Raw genomic sequence first — 17,877 nt, forward strand, 5'->3', positions numbered from 1 at the left:
GTGTGCGTGTGTGTGTGTGTCAGTGTGTGCGTGTGTCAGTGTGTGCGTCCGCGTGTGTGTGTGTGTGTGTCTGTGTCAGTGTGCGTGTGTGCGTGTGTGTGTCAGTGTGTGTGTCAGTGTGTGTGTGTGTCTGTTTGTGTGTGTGCGCACACTGCCTCCTGGTGGTTGAACTCGTCCTCCGGTCCCTCACAGGAAGAGTCACACAGGTGTGGATCTGATGAAGTCAGCAGATGGTCATTAGTGACATCTGCACACCTGTGTTTCATAGTCCAGTCAAAGTGCATGCTGGGAAACGGCCTGATGGACAGCGGGGAGGTGAGACACGATCACAACGAGTCCCACTCTGTACACAAGTGTTGCTTTATTGAAGATTTAGTTTCTACTGCTGATTGAGAGTCGGCGCTGAACGCCATCAGAGCGCCCGGCACGCCGCTCCCGTGAGGACGAGACGGCACAGCGAACTGCAGATGAGTAACAAAGGCGCAGATGTGTTATTTGAGAGGAAGACTTCACCGAAGCCATAAAGGAACAAAGAGGACGGCTTCTGCACAGCGAAGTCCAGCCAGTAGAAGAACACCAGGTACTTTTACCCCCGCCTCCTTCAAAAAGGCCTCAGCTTGTGACCCCCCCCCCCCCCCCTCAGAAAGGCTTTCATTCTCTTAGGTGGGGAGGAAACATCTGGACTGTGATCCCACTGGTGAGAAAAGGGCAGTTTGGGGAAAACTTTCTCTGCATGAAAAGAAACTGCTTTGTGGAAATGATTCTAGTAATAAACTCTGAATAGTAATAATAAAGCGTTACACCGTGTTCCTGAAACTGCTCTACAGAGACTGTAAGGCTGAACACTCCAAAAGGAAACCCCTCAAATTAACAATATGAAATCCCTACAAGTCATTAATGAACCCAGAACCACATTAAAAATGCTCTAACAAATAGGAACGGTGATAAAGTGGAAATCTCTGTGCAGAAAGGCGCTGAGCGACGGGTCAGAACACGTAGTCCTGGGTCATCTTCAGGGACGGCATGGCCTCGTGGACGTTCTGGTCCAGGCGGTGGTACTCCACCGTGTTTCTGGAACACAAGCCGTCCTTCCAGCGGCGGCTCTGAACTAGGAGGAAGATCTGAGGGGGGGGGGGGGGGTGCAGATCAAAATGAATCAGAGATGTGCTGATGGAGGGAAATGATTTTTCTAGACTGAACAGCAGAAAAGATGAAAGACGTCGTAATTGGAATCCTTACATCAGCTGTAAAAATCAGTATTAACATGTGTCAGCGTATTATAGAATAATAATATAAAACCTTCTGATTGGTCAGAAAGAACTTCCTCTGGAATTAAAAAATAGATGCTGTTGTGCAACATATGATCAAATATGACTTAAATAGTGATGTTTTGTCTGTAGCTTTGTTCACTTCTCTGATAGCTCTGACTCTCTGTTATAAATAAATAAATCATTTCATGCAGCAGGTTGTGGATTTAAAAAGTAACTTGTAGAATAAAGACAACCAGAAAACCTCCGTTGTTTTTAAAGCGTTTGGTGACAGAAGGTAACTAGAGAAGAAGAAGTCCTATCAAACGTATGCGGAGTCTTCATCATCATCATCATCAGCTCACCTTCTTCTTGTTGTGATACGTGATGTAAACGATGGCCACCAGGAAAGCCAGGACGACCAGGTGGAAGAAGAAGTGGGAGTCCTCGTCCTCCGTGTTGTAGCTGTCCGGCTTGGGCCCGCCGGCGCCCCGCTCGGGGGTCTTCTTGGCCGAGTCGAGGTCGGGATAGTCGTTGACACCGTAGTGTTCGTCCTCGCCGACACCGCCATCGTCGCCATCGTCCTCCCCGTCCTCGTAAACGCCCGCAGTGCTGCGAGGCGCCGCTGTGCCTTCGCCGGTCCCCGGCGCGGTGACGGGCGTGGCCTTGGAGACGTGCGTCTGCGACCCTTTCCTTTGGGCGACCTTGGCGGGGGTGCTGGGAGCTTCCGGAGAAGCTGTAGTGACTTCAGCAGGAGGAGCAGAATCCTTCGCCGGTGGCTTTTTCGCCGGGGGGGTCATCGGGTCCCCCTTGGGGTCGGGGTCTTGCTGCGTCGTGCTATCAGAGGGGACCATGACGGGGGGCGTACGAGTCTGGTTCCTTTTAGACGTCTTTGGTCCCGTGGCGTTGTCCGAAGGAGCCAATGTGGCGCCTTCAGCAGCAGACGCCGTGGACTGCGTGGCGTTGGTTGGGCTCCGCCCTTTTTCTGGTGTGGGCGTAACTGTGGTCACGGTAACGTTTTGAGATGTGATTGCTGTCAGGTGAGAGGGAACAACAATGAGAGGCAATTTAAATCATTATGTCTTGAAAACAAATATCTATTTGAAATATTTGCAAATCAACAAAATGCATTTTCTTCACTGATCAATTTCTCGTGGAACGTTGAAATGTTTAAATGACAAATGAACCCTCACACCCCGTGACAGTAACACATTCAACCAACAAGTTAGTCCACATTACTCCGTTGGTGTGACTGAGGAGGCGTTGGGAGGGAGGGACGTTGGGAGGGAGGGACGTTGGGAGGGGGGGACGTTGGGAGGGAGGGGCGTTGGGAGGGGGGGACGTTGGGAGGGAGGGGCGTTGGGAGGGAGGGGCGTTGGGAGGGAGGGGCGTTGGGAGGGAGGGGCGTTGGGAGGGAGGGGCGTTGGGAGGGAGGGGCGTTGGGAGGGAGGGACGTTGGGAGGACAACACTTGAAGCACAGAGTAAGACGTCCTCAAGAGAAGAACAGATCTATTCATACACATGGGCCACGGCCGGCATCAACAGGAGATCTTTGTGGCAAAGAGGCCGCTATGCTGCACGAAAACAGCATGTGGGGAAGTCAGCCTTCAACACGGAGCACCTGGGTAACGCTGGACTAATGTCCAAATGTCCAAGTATGCTTATAGTCCCAAACAGTCCCAACTCGTGCATCTGCCTTGTTCCCATTAAACCCATACGATGTATGGAAGAGGCCCGTGATTTAGGTGTATATTAATGATATAACAATCTGATTTCATGAGCCAATCCCAATAAAGTTCATGTAAGGTACCATTCAGAGACTCCAGGACACGAGGTGCTGTTGAAACAAATGGCTCACAAGGCGAGTGGCAACCTCTAGAAGTTCATTCGAGGACATTTAGTTTGCTCCCAACGGTCGATATCCGCGTGGCTCTGTCGCATCTTTATCTCATTAACACACGGACGGTGACGTTCGAGTGCGTAAAAGATAAATGGTTCTTAACAGCACAGCCCTGATGTCAGCAGATCTACGTCCTCAAAGACCACTCATGCAACACAGAAGCCGCCATTGAAGGGCCATTTCACGGCCTTCGCTGTGGACCCACTTCTTGGATGGGGAACTTGAAAAAGGTTCTTCCTTTGATGGGCTGACAGGGGATACTTAACAGCTCAGATATACGACGGGGACATCTGGAGCAAGTCACGGTGTCTCCACCACAAAAGGAGACCTTTCAGTGGTCCATCACAGGACACTTACCTGCTCGAAATGAACACATAACATTCAAGAAATGTTTGAGCACGAACTTCCTTTTTTAAAGTGACTTCCTCTTTCGGTTCCCTACGTTGCTTCCTTTGGCCCAAACTTGGAGCCACTTAGAGCCTCGTTACTGTAGTTTCTAAGTTACTTAATGCACATTTTTGACGCCCAGCTGACGTCGTTACGGTTTGACGTCATCGTAACGACGTGGTTCCAACTGACTCTCACACGGCCGCAAAACTCCCTTCATATTTAATACACAACTTTGTTGCAACTGTAATCTAATCTTTCAATAATGACTTATAAATATAGATTTCATATATATTTTAATACTTTTCCATCCCGTCACCGTCACCTGACACCGTGGTTGCTAGCATACCAGCTACCTGATACTGGCTAGCTACGTAGCAGTGCGGTTGATTTCCTTTTAAAACGAACAAATACCAGCTCGGACACTTGGGGACAACGTACCTTCCGGTGTGTTGGCGGGTGCCGGAGCTGACATGCAGCCGCTGGTCAACATCTGGAGGCAAATAAGCAGCGACAGAGCGCAAATATTTCCCCTGCTTCGCACCATATTTCCGCACGTCGCCATGTTGTTGCGTCACAGGAGGGGCGTGGCCTCCACACGGACACATAGCAGGACGCGCGGGAGCGAATGGCGAGCGCGCGCGTGAGGTCCCGAGCCTGCTGCAATCAGGAAGAGTAACTGGTCACGTTTCATCTTTGTTTCGGAAATGTCAAAAGCTGCAATATGGAGATCCATTTTTATTTCGCAATATTATTCGTAAATATATTTATTTTCTCTCCCTCTGGATTCTCATGTGTGTGTAATTGTAATTATTAATACAGCAATCGCTGTCGGATTCTCATTTGATCGTAACGGTGTTGTTCCAACTGACTCTCACAAGGTCGCAAAGCTCCCTTTATATTTAATACACAACTTTGTTTCAATTGTACTTTAAATGTACAATTATTTTCCAAGCCCTTCTAACTGGGCCGTGATGAATCTGATCAAATACATGGCTTGCTCTCATTTAAAAAGGGCCCATTGAGCTGCTGATAGAGGTCAGGAGGTCACCAGGAGAGCCATGTCAAGCTGAAGCATTAATGCATCAGTTCATTGGATGCAAGTTAAGCCTTTAATCAGTGAAAATGAAGATTTGCCAGATTAATATACTGTTGTAAAAATGTTACCAGACTTTTCACTTAAGAGATTCAAAGAAAAGCTGACATTAGCTGATCAAATATAAAAATGTAAGTTACCATGTAATCTAACTTAAATAAAATTCTCGTTCAAAAGCCTTTTCACATCATTTTAAATAAACGTGGATCACAATGAGTCACCACAAGATTGCAGGTCATTAAGAGACAAAAGAGCAGAAACAATCGGAGCTGGTTCAAGATGCTCTTTATTTAATTCAGGGAAAAACTACTGTCAAGGTCTCTGCATGATCCCCATCACCAGGAAGACCACCATCTCCCGTCCACCAGCAGAACTATTCTCCTCCTCCCGTAAAGGAGGACTCAGAGGAGTGGGACTGTGTGCATGATTAGCTCTCCTTTCCCTTTGCTCTCTGCCTTCGTAAGACTTCACATGTGGATTAAACTATGCCCGACTCTCAATAAAATTATTCTTTTTTTTACTACATGTAACAAAAAAAAAATACTTTTCACACCAAATACACAGACAAACACAAAAAGAATTAAACGAGTGAGACAATAACACAGAGCTGTCCCCATCGAGGGGGGGGGGGGGGGTGTAGTGTCTCTGTGATCTAACAGCAGCTGCTAACATCTGGGACCACTAACCCCTCCTGCTGGAAAACGCATCAGGACAGACACTAAGCGAGGAGGGCTCTACGGCGCCACTAGCGCCATCTGGTGGTGGAACTACGCCACTCCACTCTAACCACTCCCTTCCCCCCCCCCCCTCCGATCCACGTTAAAGCAGTAGTGAGGAGACATGTGACCTTGCTCAGCGCCGCGCTACTCGCGTGGCGAGCTACGCTAATCGAGGTCAAACTTCCTTTCGAAACGGTTTTGTTCAGAAGTCTTTAAGCTTCAAAATATTATGTCCCTTTAAAAGTGGTTCTGTCTCGGCTCCAGCTGTAGTGTGTCTAGAGGACAGAGTGTGTGTGTGTGTGTGTGTGTGTGTGTGTGGGGAGGGGGGGCGGGGGGGGGGCGCTGTGAGGGCCAATCTATTGAGGATTTGGAATTCTCTGGTGGGGAATGCATGTGTGCCAGGAGGACTGGAGTGTTGGGTCGGGGTTTGGGGGGGTCGGGGTGGGCGTCGGCCTCGTCCCCCTTACGCCTGGAACTCGAGGCCGAGGCCGAGCTTGTGGCCGCCGGCGTTGATGTTCTTGCCGTCCAGGAGAGCGGAGAGCGTCAGCTTGATGCCTGCGTGGAGACAAATACGTTTGCAACGTCGCCGCTGTTATTGATCCATGCCGGTTTGCTTTGAATCAATTAAATATTTAAATTAGAATTCACATTCTAATCCCCCTATTAGTAGATAGCAGAGGGCTCTCACCTGGCTTCAGGGTCTGAGTGTAGCCGAGGCCCACCAGGCTGGAGTTGTTCACCTTGGCCTGTGAGGACGAACAAAGAACAAACGCACACGAAGGCATTTAATGGCTCGCCATAATGTCGGCCCTCTCATTGGCTCAGCGGAGGGGGGATTTAGGGACTAATGTGATGGACATCACAGTCTCTCAGGGCCCACGGGAGTTCTGCCCCCAGCCTGGACTCAGTAATCCATCATCAAACTACTCACAGAGAAGGACGCGTCTGCATCAATCTGGTACTTGGCGGCGATGCCGAAGCGGGTGTTGCTGTTGCCGGCGGTCCAGGCCAGGTTGACGGCCGTCTCCAGCTGCTCGTTCACCTTCTGGTAGATGGAGCCGCCGAACTCTGTGCCGTCGTTTCTGAAGCAGCAGATCGTAAATACATGAAAACCCGGCTGACCCAGAGTGTCTGAGCGCCTCAGGAGGTGAAGCCCACATCATACTTGGTCTCAAGTTGCGTAACCACATCGGCTGCAGACTGAAGCAGACGGGGGGGGGGGGGCGCGCTAACCCTGCAGTCTGACTCTGACACACACGCACACTCTGTCTCGCCTGTAAATCCCATCACTAGGTGTAAAAATAGCCGCGGGTGGCCCTCGGCCAAATGGGCGACGAGGACGAGAGGAACCGAAGCGGCGTCTCAAACATCAGAACGCAGTGTCACACTCGAGGTTTCAAATGGTTTCAAATCAGGAGCATCAGGAGACATCCGTCCATCGCGCTCTTACACGTTGGTGTGCAGCTGGAACTCGTCCGTCTTGAACCCCACAGCGAAGTTGCTCTGGGTGATCCGGTTCCTTCCGGCCTCGAAGGTGGTCTGGTAGCCGGCCAGCCAGCCCTCGTAGCCCACCACGGCCGCCCCGTGGATGGCCGTCCCGTTGATGTCGTAGTTGACGTCGCAGCCGAGGTTGATGTGGTCGCACTTGTAGCCCGTCTTGACCTTGCCACTCTTCTTGCTGGCAGGAGGGAGAGGAATGTTAAAATTAAATTAGAAGCTAATTGTGTAAATACAGGAGCTCCTTCAAGTGTTACACTAGTCACCTCGTGTGATTGGCCACTACTACGGTTGCTGAATTAGCAGTTTAAATACCACGTATGTGAAATGGCTAATTCATTGAAGCTCAACTCTTGGTTTCCTCCCTTAAAGGAGCTGCACCTGTCGTCTGTCTCACAGAGCTCTTCTTACCCGGTGTTTGGCGAGAAGGAGGAATCGAAGGTCAGCTTCAGCCCCTTAGCCAACTGTGGAGAAGACAAGCAAGATGGAGAACAAACAAAGGTTGATATGGACAGGAACACTTCACAGTAGCAGCCCTAAAAAAAACGCATTTGACATCTTCTTGGCCCCGCCCACAAGGCGCCACGCACCTGGTCTTCGATGGTGATCTCGGTGCCCAGGGTGTTGTCCGTGTTCCACTTCTCCGTGAAGGTCAGTCCGTGCTCCGCACACTTGTACTTGGTCTCCAGGGATCCGGTGACCTTGCTGGTCTCGGTGTTGGCGGAGCCGGTGCTGGTGAACTCCTGCAGAAGGAGATATTGGTGGTTTTAAGAGTCTGGTACAGAATCATAGTATTGATATATATATATATATATTGACATATCCCTGTGTCTGCATTAAACACGACTACTTGATGAGGGGACAGGTTTGTCTACATTAACATTTGAACACATCTGACTTCAGTGAAGTGACCTGGCGACCTTTAGGGGATCGGATCGGCCGGCCACCTAATCGTCGGCCAGGAGCCTCTCACGCTATGATCTGGAGCGACGGCTCTGATAATCTGATTATGACCGGCGGCGACTTACCAGTCCGTTCTCTGACTTTGTTTTCAAGTCCAGCTTGATGACCCCGAAGCCTGAAACAGACGACGTTGAATAAAAAGATCGGAATGATGACACATCTCCTTAAAGCCCAACCTCACAGTAAAACTCTTACTTCACGGCGCAATAAAAGTGAAGTTAGAGGTTTCTACAGTGAGTGTGGAAAGAAGATTGTGTGTAAATGGTGATGCAATAAGGCGGCATGGCCTTCTGCTTGGTGCTCACCGTATCCCTTGGTAAAGACATCCTTGGCAGACTTTCCAAGGTCAACGTAAGTGGGAGGAGCGGCCATGATCTGCATGAAGAGAAACAGGACAGTAAAGGGTGAGGCTGAAAGCAAAAGGAACACGGCGGCCTCTCGACGTCTTCTCTCTCAGCTTCAGGAACCAGAGTCACACAGACTGACGGATGCGATAAGAAGGCAAACGAGCCTCTGGGGCTGCTGGAGGTCAACGGTGGATATGAAAGGTGCAATTCTGATGAGATCCTTGGCCGACACACACGCGCAGCGACTCACTTCTTTTGACGAATTCAAAGTAAAAGCTTTTGCCGACACAGTGTGGAAACAAGTCCAGTTTGGGACGCCCAACAAGAGGCACACACGCCATGGGACGCACAAAGCGGACTGTTTGCCAAGTGGCAGAATGTGTGAGCCTCTTTGTCCTTCATTCTCCTGACCAACCTGTTGTGCAACACTTGTCCATTTCATCATAGCTTCCATTTTTCTATGCAGGAGCAGCCGTTACGCCGCATGCATGTTGATAACATACATGCACGTGTTGATCGAAGATAGAACAGGAATTTGAACAGTTTAGTAGTTGAATGGACATCTCACAATCAGTCTCAAGCCTATTCGGTGCAGAAGCATCCTCACTACTCTTTACGTCTCCCTCTTTGAGCTCCAGCTGCGTGCATCCTCTGGGCCCCAGATGTGTCTCTGCACTCTACTGGCCCCTCACAGTAAGGCCTCCTACACAGCCAGTGCAACACCAGCATGAGGCCCCCCCCACCACCCCACCTCACTCACACAGAAGGCCCACTGGACCTGGTCATCGCGGGGCACGGGGGGGAGGGGGGTGATGACATGCCGGGGTTTATTTCCGGGGTGTACCGGGCTGAACCGTAACGCCTCTGTGCGGAACACATGTGCAGCAATCGAACATAGCTGTGGAGGGCACACACCCTGCAGCACGGTGCGGCTAGCATCCAAGCTACACCCGCCCTGCCCTTCAGCACCACCTCTAGCTGTAACCTCCGTCCTGGTGGTGCGAATCAAACTCATTTCCCGCTCTCTTTGAATCAGAGAGAATACAGCAGCGGCCCACTTGACTTTGAGAGAGGGGGCTCCGGGGGGGGGGGCTGTGAGGGCAGCATCTCCCTGTCCTCCCCCCAGCTAACAGGTTAGCATTACCTAGCTAGCTAGCCACCAAGGTGGACAGCGGACAAGCGTCTCCTGTGAGCGGCCGTGGCGGCCAGTAGACAGGAAGCGGCCATTGGGCACAGCAGTCAGTTAGCGGAGAGTCTTTTTCTAGCCGCCTCGAATACCCGGCGACCACCGGCTGCTGCCCTGTCCAATGACCGCACCGAAAGACGTTAGCACCGGAGCTAACAGCGGTTAGCTTGAAGCAAAGCAGCGGGCCCTCTGTCTGTGTCTGTGCGCCATTAGACTGCTCGTCCAAACACATTCAACGGCCCGCAGTGAAAAGACAAATTATAAACTTCAGCCGCGTTGCATTTCAATGTCACGCAAGTAACGTACCTCTGCGGGTTCCTGTCCTGGTCGAGAAGGGGCTTGTCAAAACCGCACAAAGGGAGGAGAGCGAGGGGAGGAGGTGGTGCGGCGTCACGCACGTAACGAGTCACGCAAGGCAGCGGCGGGGGAGGAGGAGGCCTGTCATCGCCAAAGATACAACATTCAAATGCAACGGCAAGATAGTTCAGTCCGGTCGTTCAGCGAGAGATACGTCGGCGGGAAAAAGGCGTCTCCTCCACTCACTGAATCTTCTAAAGTAACAGAGTGCGTTTCGAGTAGACCTAATTGATACAACATTAAACTTCATCATATATTCATCAACATTATACGACCCTATATTTGAGAGCGGGAGTTACTTGCAGAAGGCTATTCCTCCTGCCAAATACGTAATCAGTTTATTAAAGATCAAGAATTGTTACGGTTGACCAATCACATAATAAATTATCAAATTATTATCAACCAATTATCATAATAAATAATACAGATCATTCGGCACAATGCGTACCTTTGACACCTTAACTACATTTTATTTATGGATGCACATCCCGTGCCAGGTTTCTTGATAAAGTCTTAAAATCACTGACTTTTATCATGTTAAACTTCCAATACGAGAAAACCTTTGCCTCACGCCAAAAATCGATCATGTTTGAAATGACAAAAAGGGGAAAACTCTTTGAAAGAAATGGACGGGTTGTCATTTTCTTTTAGCGTGATGTTTTATTATAAGAAAAAATATATATAGGTCGAGCAAAATATAGTCAAATTATTTCACAGTTAAGTGACAATAATACAATATTGTATATAAGTTATTATTTTCTCCCATTCCTTCTCGGCTGTTTGACACCCGACTGATCATCTCGAGTCTTACATCCTCTTCGGCTTCCACCGTCTGTCTTCACGCATGCGCAGTTCACTCCAGCTGGCACGCAACATCTCTTGGAGAGAAGTCCAGTTAACAGCTGACCGGAGAGCAGCTTTCTGCAACTTCACCGAGAAGGTCGGCGCTGCCGTGCGGTTCACCAACTGTCCCGCAGCAGTTCCATCACATGTGGAGGATCGCTGAGGTCACAGATGACCTCTGCGAGGGCGATGGAGGTCATTCACAACCTGGGACCGCTGCAAAGACTTTTCAACAATTCTTCACACACTTTTGTGGTTTGCAGTCATCGACTGTGCACTAAATACACATTTAGAGATTCTTTAATCTACGAAGGTTCCTTTCCAGGCTAATATTTTATTTGTGCTCTATAGCTTCATGTTTGTTTCTTAAAAACAGCAACGATTTGCAGTCTTTAATGTTGTTTTCATCTTTAGAGATCAGGGTTTTAAAGAAATACAAAATGACTAAATTGTGAGACACACTGTCCTCACTGCAACACAATATATTGAAAATGTAGAAGAATACAACAATCTTAAAGTGATAATATACATATCAATCATATCACATCATGTTTTTACACCACCTGATTTATATTTATGTAAATTATGTTGAAGATATCGCTGCACTAGATAAACATGTCCACAAGGTGGTGTTTTAAAGCCTTATTTTTACTCAAAGATCAGCTTGTGCATCCCCGTATGAAGCCACTTCGACCTGCTGGTTGTGAAGTGCAGAGACGTTGTGACTTCTCAGAAACTCGGCTGTGTGGTTGAGTGAAGGCGCTTTCTTCACAGAAGCTGCAGCTGGCAGCGAGGAGCAACTCTGAGAATCTGCACCTCCTTCACCCACAACCCACCTCCTTCTTCTTCTTTCATGTGCTGAACATTACGCTCTTCATCCAAAGCTACTTACGTTGCATTATAACCCATGCGTTACATTTTGCCTGTGGAGCAATTAGAGCCTATAGGTGTCTTTCTGACACTTCCACGTGGCACATGGGGCAGCCGGGATCCGAACCAACACCCACCATCACACTACTCCATGTACCGCCATCAGCCGTGTGTGTAGCAGCTTACACAAACTCAAGAGCCTCTGCTCATATGGACCTTCAGGTGAGAGAAGCACTGCTCAGCTCCGGCCGCTAGGCGTCAGTGTTGCAGACTGTGGAGCAAAGCTGAGCACAGGATTCAAAGAGGAATAAAAGAGACTCACGTTTAAACCCCATCTCTGATCTGTGAACTGTTACTGCAGCATGACAAGTGTCTCCCTTTAACCACTCGACGAGCATTTTGAACACATCATGTGAAAACAGCTTTTTATCAGATAATCTAATGGGTTTTAAATGCTGTATCCATCCTAATAAATTAGGGGATTAAAGAAAATTAAAAAGAAAGTTTCATTATTCAGTTTATTAGAAAAACTCAAAACGAAAGGATTCAAATGATGTTTTTAATATTTATGAATACAGCAATCAGATTTTCTACTTTTATTTTAAATCACAGAATGAACTCCAGCTGTATGTCTGTATACAGTATATATTGTAAACTTCATAGTTGTCGTAGTGTGTAAAGTGTCTCCAATGGAGCGACTGCAGCAGCTCATTCTGCTCACAAACGGATTAACATGCAAATCATTAAGTTCACAAGATTAACTTGGAGAGAAAAGTCAAAGCCAAACATATTTTTCCTCTCTTGCCGGGAGGATTTGTATATTGAACATGTGTGTTTTTTTGAGTACGTTGAATATTAAATATGGATTAGTCCGTAAACTATTGAGTCTTCTTACTGAGATTTACCTTCGATTAAGCTGCTGATTCTTCAAACGGTGCCGGCTGGCTTTATTTCAAACTTCCTGCGTTTTTGGTGGCGTTTAAATGCACCGTAGTTTCTGAGAATTTAATGTTTTCAAGATTAGCTGAAGGCAGCCATGATGGCAAGCAGTGATTAATCACATTAATTATGGTTCAGATTGTAAACAGCACGGCTCATAAATAAGAGGAGCTGTCTCCCTCTCTGCTCCTTCTCCAACATCTTGTTGTCATTAGACAAACACATTTAACTTATTTGCTGGTGTGCAGAAGTTTCCATCTCTGTCTTGTGTCGCTGAATCGCCAGCAACATTTAATCAACAAGGGGCAACGTATCGGTCGCCTTCAGGGGCGAGGCAAAATTCATTTCTGGATTACCCTCCAGTCATATTTGGATGCTCCTGCTTTCATCCCCCAGAGCTTCAAAGCCGGGGCTGTGCGCTCACTTCAAACAGCCCGGCGCTGAGTGCCAATCAAACCGCTCCAGAAGACAACAAACACGACAGAGAATGTTAATCAGGCCGAGCCAACGAGACCGTAAACAGATGCTGTAATGTGCAGCATGTGGAGGAATAAGGCACGATGTCATCGTTCTGCCTCCATTCACAGGGTCACACGGGGTCCACGCTCTTCTTCTCCTCCTTCGTTCTGTTCATCCAACAATCCATCGGTCCTTTATTCCTGCCAATCATCCAACAATCCATCCAACCTTCATTCCTTCCATTCATCCAATACTGCATTCATCCTTCCATCCATTCATCCAACAATCCATCCATCCTTCATTCCTTCCATTCATCCAACAATCCATCCATCCGTCATTCCTTCCATTCATCCAACAATCCATCCATCCTTCATTCCTTCCATTCATCCAACAATCCATCCATCCCTTCTTCCACCCATTCATCCAATACTGCATTTATCCTTCCATCCATTCACCCATCTTTTCTTCCATCACCCTTCAATCCATTCACCTCTCTATTATTCTAGTATTCCATCCAGCCTTCCACCCTTTCTTCCATCCATCATTTCATCCATCCTTGCATCCATCCTCTCTTTCCAGCCCTGAGTAGGAGTCCATGACCCGGTCCGGTTCCTACATCAGTATAAATCCCTCAACAGTCTTTGGAACCTTTCGACATTCAGCATCTTTTATTTAAGGTTTTAATGGTCCTAAAGTTTCCAGTGCCTTCTGGGACGATAAAAACAAGGATTGAACAAAACTACTCATTCGCTCCTTTGGCTTCGTCCAAAAGCATCAAAACGACAACCAGGGAAAGCAGTTTGGTTTTTATGATGATTTATTAGTGTCGGTCAGGAGAGAAACATCAGCTGATTGAAGAAACACCCTCACTTACAACGATTGTAGTCACTGCACATCTCCTCATGGTTCATTTCATTGATCCAAAGCAGCCGATGACTCAGGTGGTTGCTCAATTTCAGAAGCCCCCCCCTCGGAGTGGAGCTGGAAACCAGCCGTTGGCGGTTGTGGGTTCGACTTAATGCGACGCAAATATTCATGTGTTTGTTTGCCTTGTTTTGTTTGTGAGTGGTTGGAAACGTGAGAGAGGCCTTCCTTCCTCTCTGAGAAGATGTCGAGGCTCAACTGTGGTTGCAGCGCTGGTTCGGAGTGTGTGTAGGTGTGTGTGTGTCTGTGTGTGTGTGTGTGTGAGACATAGAGATGTGCGATCTCTATCTCTCAATGTTGGCGTCCGAGAAAGCGCTCGGCGGCCCTTTTTCTCAGTACACCCGCCCTGATGAGCTGATAACACGAGCACACACCTGCAGCCTGGTTGCGGGGGGCCGGGGGAGGGGGAGGGGGGGGGAGGGGGGGGATGTCGCAGCATTGCTCAATCGCGCTCGCAGCATTGATTGACTTTTAAATGCCAGTGTTGCCCAATAGTTCATGTCTACGTGTTGAGAACATCTGCCCTCTACTTATTAAAATCCAGTTAAAGTGGCAACAACCCAACGTAACAATAAACCAACGTAACAACAACCAAACGTAACAATAAACCAACGTAACAACAACCAAACGTAACAATAAACCAACGTAACAACAACCCAACGTAACAATAATCCAACGTAACAACAACCCAACGTAACAATAAACCAACGTAACAACAACCAAACGTAACAATAAACCAACGTAACAACAACCCAACGTAACAATAATCCAACGTAACAACAACCCAACGTAACAATAAACCAACGTAACAACAACCCAACGTAACAATAAACCAACGTAACAACAACCCAACGTAACAATAAACCAACGTAACAACAACCCAACGTAACAATAAACTAACGTAACAACAACCAAACGTAACAATAAACCAACGTAACAACAACCAAACGTAACAATAATCCAACGTAACAACAAACCAACGTAACAACAACCAAACGTAACAATAAACCAACGTAACAACAACCCAACGTAACAACAACCAAACGTAACAATAAACCAACGTAACAACAACCCAACGTAACAACAACCCAACGTAACAATAAACCAACGTAACAACAACCCAACGTAACAATAAACCAACGTAACAACAACCAAACGTAACAATAATCCAACGTAACAACAAACCAACGTAACAACAACCAAACGTAACAATAAACCAACGTAACAACAACCCAACGTAACAATAAACCAACGTAACAACAACCCAACGTAATAATAAACCAACGTAACAACAACCAAACGTAACAATAAACCAACGTAACAACAACCAAACGTAACAACAACCCAATGAACAATAAACCAACGTAACAATAAACCAACGTAACAATGAACCAACGTAACAACAAACCAACGTAACAATAAACCAACGTAACAACAACCCAACGTAATGATAAACCAACGTAACAACAACCAAACGTAACAATAAACCAACGTAACAACAACCCAACGTAACAATAAACCAACGTAACAACAACCCAACGTAACAATAAACCAACGTAACTACAACCCAACGTAAAATTAAACCAACATAACAATAAACCAACGTAACAACAACCAAACGTAACAACAACCCAATGAACAACAACCCAACGTAACAATAAACCAACGTAACAATAAACCAACGTAACAATAAACCAACGTAACAACAAACCAACGTAACAACAACCCAACGTAACAATAAACCAACGTAACAACAAACCAACGTAACAACAAACCAACGTAACAGCAACCCAACGTGACAACAACCCAACGTAACAACAACCCAACGTAACAACAAACCAACGTAACAATAAACCAACGTAACAACAAACCAACGAAACAATAAACCAACGTAAAACATCTGAGACTCCTCTGGTGATTTAGATCAACGCTGGCCGTTTGTCTTTAACCTTTAAAGATGACGCCATTAACGACAAACCCCAGTAAAGTAAGAGCTCTGCTTTTAAACTCCAAACGAGTCCGAGTGAAGCTAATATTTTTGATCAGGTCGAGCTCATATTTTGACTCTGCCGTCAATAGTCACAACATGGCACAAGTGGCTTGGGGGGTTGGGGGGTGTGGAGGGGGGGGGGGGCACAAAGCTGCCTTCTTGCCAGCACTGTTGCCACAAAACTTTCAAACCGCCACACAGCTCTGCGCTGCGCCCTGTGTGTGCACCGAATACAGGACCCTGTAATCAACAAATTCTCCACATCCCCCCCCCCAACACCCCCCCCTCAGGTGCCTCGCTGACATCAAAGGAGGTAAAGGATGGTGTGGTATCTCTGTGCGCCTTGTGCCTTCTACTGTATGAAAAGGCCCCAAGACACGGGAGGGGAAAATCTAATTTACACAGAGCTCCTCTTCATCATCATATCCTACACAGAGCTCCTCTTCATCATATCCTACACAGAGCTCCTCTTCATCATATCACACACAGAGCTCCTCTTCATCATATCACACACAGAGCTCCTCTTCATCATCATATCCTACACAGAGCTCATCTTCATAGTCATATCACACACAGAGCTCATCTTCCTCATACAGAGAGCTCCTCTTCCTCTTCCTCATGCACAGAGCTCCTCTTCCTCAGCTCAATGTTTCTCACCAATGTGGCAGAAAGTTTACCAAAACACAGTTTTCTATCTTCTCTACCACATAAACGTGGTTGTTGGTATAAGATGATTTATTTATTAGTAATGTTTCACTGACTGTTAGTATCAACAACTGTCAAATTCAATTTAAATGTAAATTCAACATTAACCTTCATTGTGGTTTGTAATGTGTTCAATATGATGAAAATAAAAAGCTACTTGACTTATCTGAACATATTAAAGACACACGTGCTGGTTTTTAAAATAAAAGATGAAAGTGTTATTCATGTGTCTACTTCAAATCTTAAGTTCCATTGACAGCCCACAGCTTCTGAGAGGAGGTTACAGTTAGTGCTGCTGAGGGGGAAAGAGACGCTTTCCATTGGGGGGGGGCATCGTTCACTGGTTGTGTAAAGCGAACCGGAGATGAGAGAAACTATGATGACGGTTAAAATGCCACACACACACACACACACACACACACACACACACACACACACTATACACAGACACACACACACAGAAAAAAGACCAATTGAACAGATCTTAATGGAACAACGTATCCAAAAGCAAAGCAAACGAGGGAGGATTTTTTTACATTCTACACCTTTAGTTTAGAATGTAAAGTGTAATTTAAATATAATATAATAAGGAAACAACTTTAAAATTGAATATCACTGGCACAAACAAGATGTATTTACAGGAGATTTTTCATATGCTAACACACTGCTTTCAAAACTGATAAAACCACATTCAAATCATAATGACGACAACTTTCAAACATTTCACCAGTAATTATTTTGAAATATAGATCATCTTTAGAGAAAAATAATTATCGGTCCAAGCTAGTTGCACTTTCAGCTCAAAGCAGTACAAGGTGAAGCTTGGACCTGATTTTGTTTGAATCACAGAGGGGGGGGGGGCAGTGATATGAGGGAGAGTGGGGGACAAAGGAGAGGAAGAACGTGATATCTGATGAAATACACTAAATGTTGTGATCATGGTCTCACTGAGAGAGGCTGAGGCTGCAGTCAAATCTGCACCCATCAATAGTTGCACCAACAGTACAGATTTTAGGTGAGAGGTGAGATGATCCATGTTACACAACAATAGGCTACATTTTGAAAACCTGCTACAATACTTTACTTGTTGTCTTTTACTGTAGGATCCAACAGTTGCCTCATAGAGGATGAGGAGGCTTCATTGAAGAAGATTCATTATTATTACATAAGTATGCTTTAGTACATTCAATAGATTAAAAATTGGTTAGTCTGTAAGGAATCAATAAAAGTTCCTAATCGATGTAAAGCTCCCGGTTGCTAGTGTTTTTTAGGTAGTGACATGTTTACTGAATGAGGATCTGTTTTGAGACACGTGTGAAGTGTTCTGTTGGTCTGAGTGAGTTTTGTAGGTTTGAGTTTAGAACTTGTGGTTTCTGTAGTGAACAATGTTTCTTAACAATTGAAAAGAAACTGTAAGAGCTGCGTGGTCTAAACATCAACTTATCTT

At 46.5% G+C, this 17,877-nt stretch overlaps 2 protein-coding genes across 2 annotated transcripts; both read right to left on the minus strand.

Annotated features, from left to right (window-relative positions):
* Window positions 1–336: 336 nt before the first annotated feature.
* On the minus strand, window positions 337–4,134 carry c16h5orf15 (chromosome 16 C5orf15 homolog). Its single transcript, XM_037468191.2, has 3 exons — window positions 3,977–4,134; window positions 1,613–2,280; window positions 337–1,121 (listed from the first exon to the last, which is right to left on the minus strand). Exons 1-3 carry the CDS (start codon window positions 4,098–4,100, stop codon window positions 987–989), a joined length of 927 nt encoding a protein of 308 aa, XP_037324088.2. The 5' UTR covers window positions 4,101–4,134; the 3' UTR covers window positions 337–986.
* A 765-nt stretch (window positions 4,135–4,899) lies between these two features.
* Window positions 4,900–9,786, minus strand: vdac1 (voltage-dependent anion channel 1). Its single transcript, XM_037468135.2, has 9 exons — window positions 9,650–9,786; window positions 8,116–8,185; window positions 7,876–7,925; window positions 7,438–7,590; window positions 7,259–7,311; window positions 6,801–7,028; window positions 6,282–6,432; window positions 6,039–6,096; window positions 4,900–5,905 (listed from the first exon to the last, which is right to left on the minus strand). Exons 2-9 carry the CDS (start codon window positions 8,180–8,182, stop codon window positions 5,814–5,816), a joined length of 852 nt encoding a protein of 283 aa, XP_037324032.2. The 5' UTR covers window positions 8,183–8,185; window positions 9,650–9,786; the 3' UTR covers window positions 4,900–5,813.
* Window positions 9,787–17,877: the final 8,091 nt, after the last annotated feature.

The sequence above is a fragment of the Pungitius pungitius genome, chromosome 16 (genome assembly GCF_949316345.1).
Source record: "Pungitius pungitius chromosome 16, fPunPun2.1, whole genome shotgun sequence".
Classification (NCBI taxonomy): domain Eukaryota; kingdom Metazoa; phylum Chordata; class Actinopteri; order Perciformes; family Gasterosteidae; genus Pungitius; species Pungitius pungitius.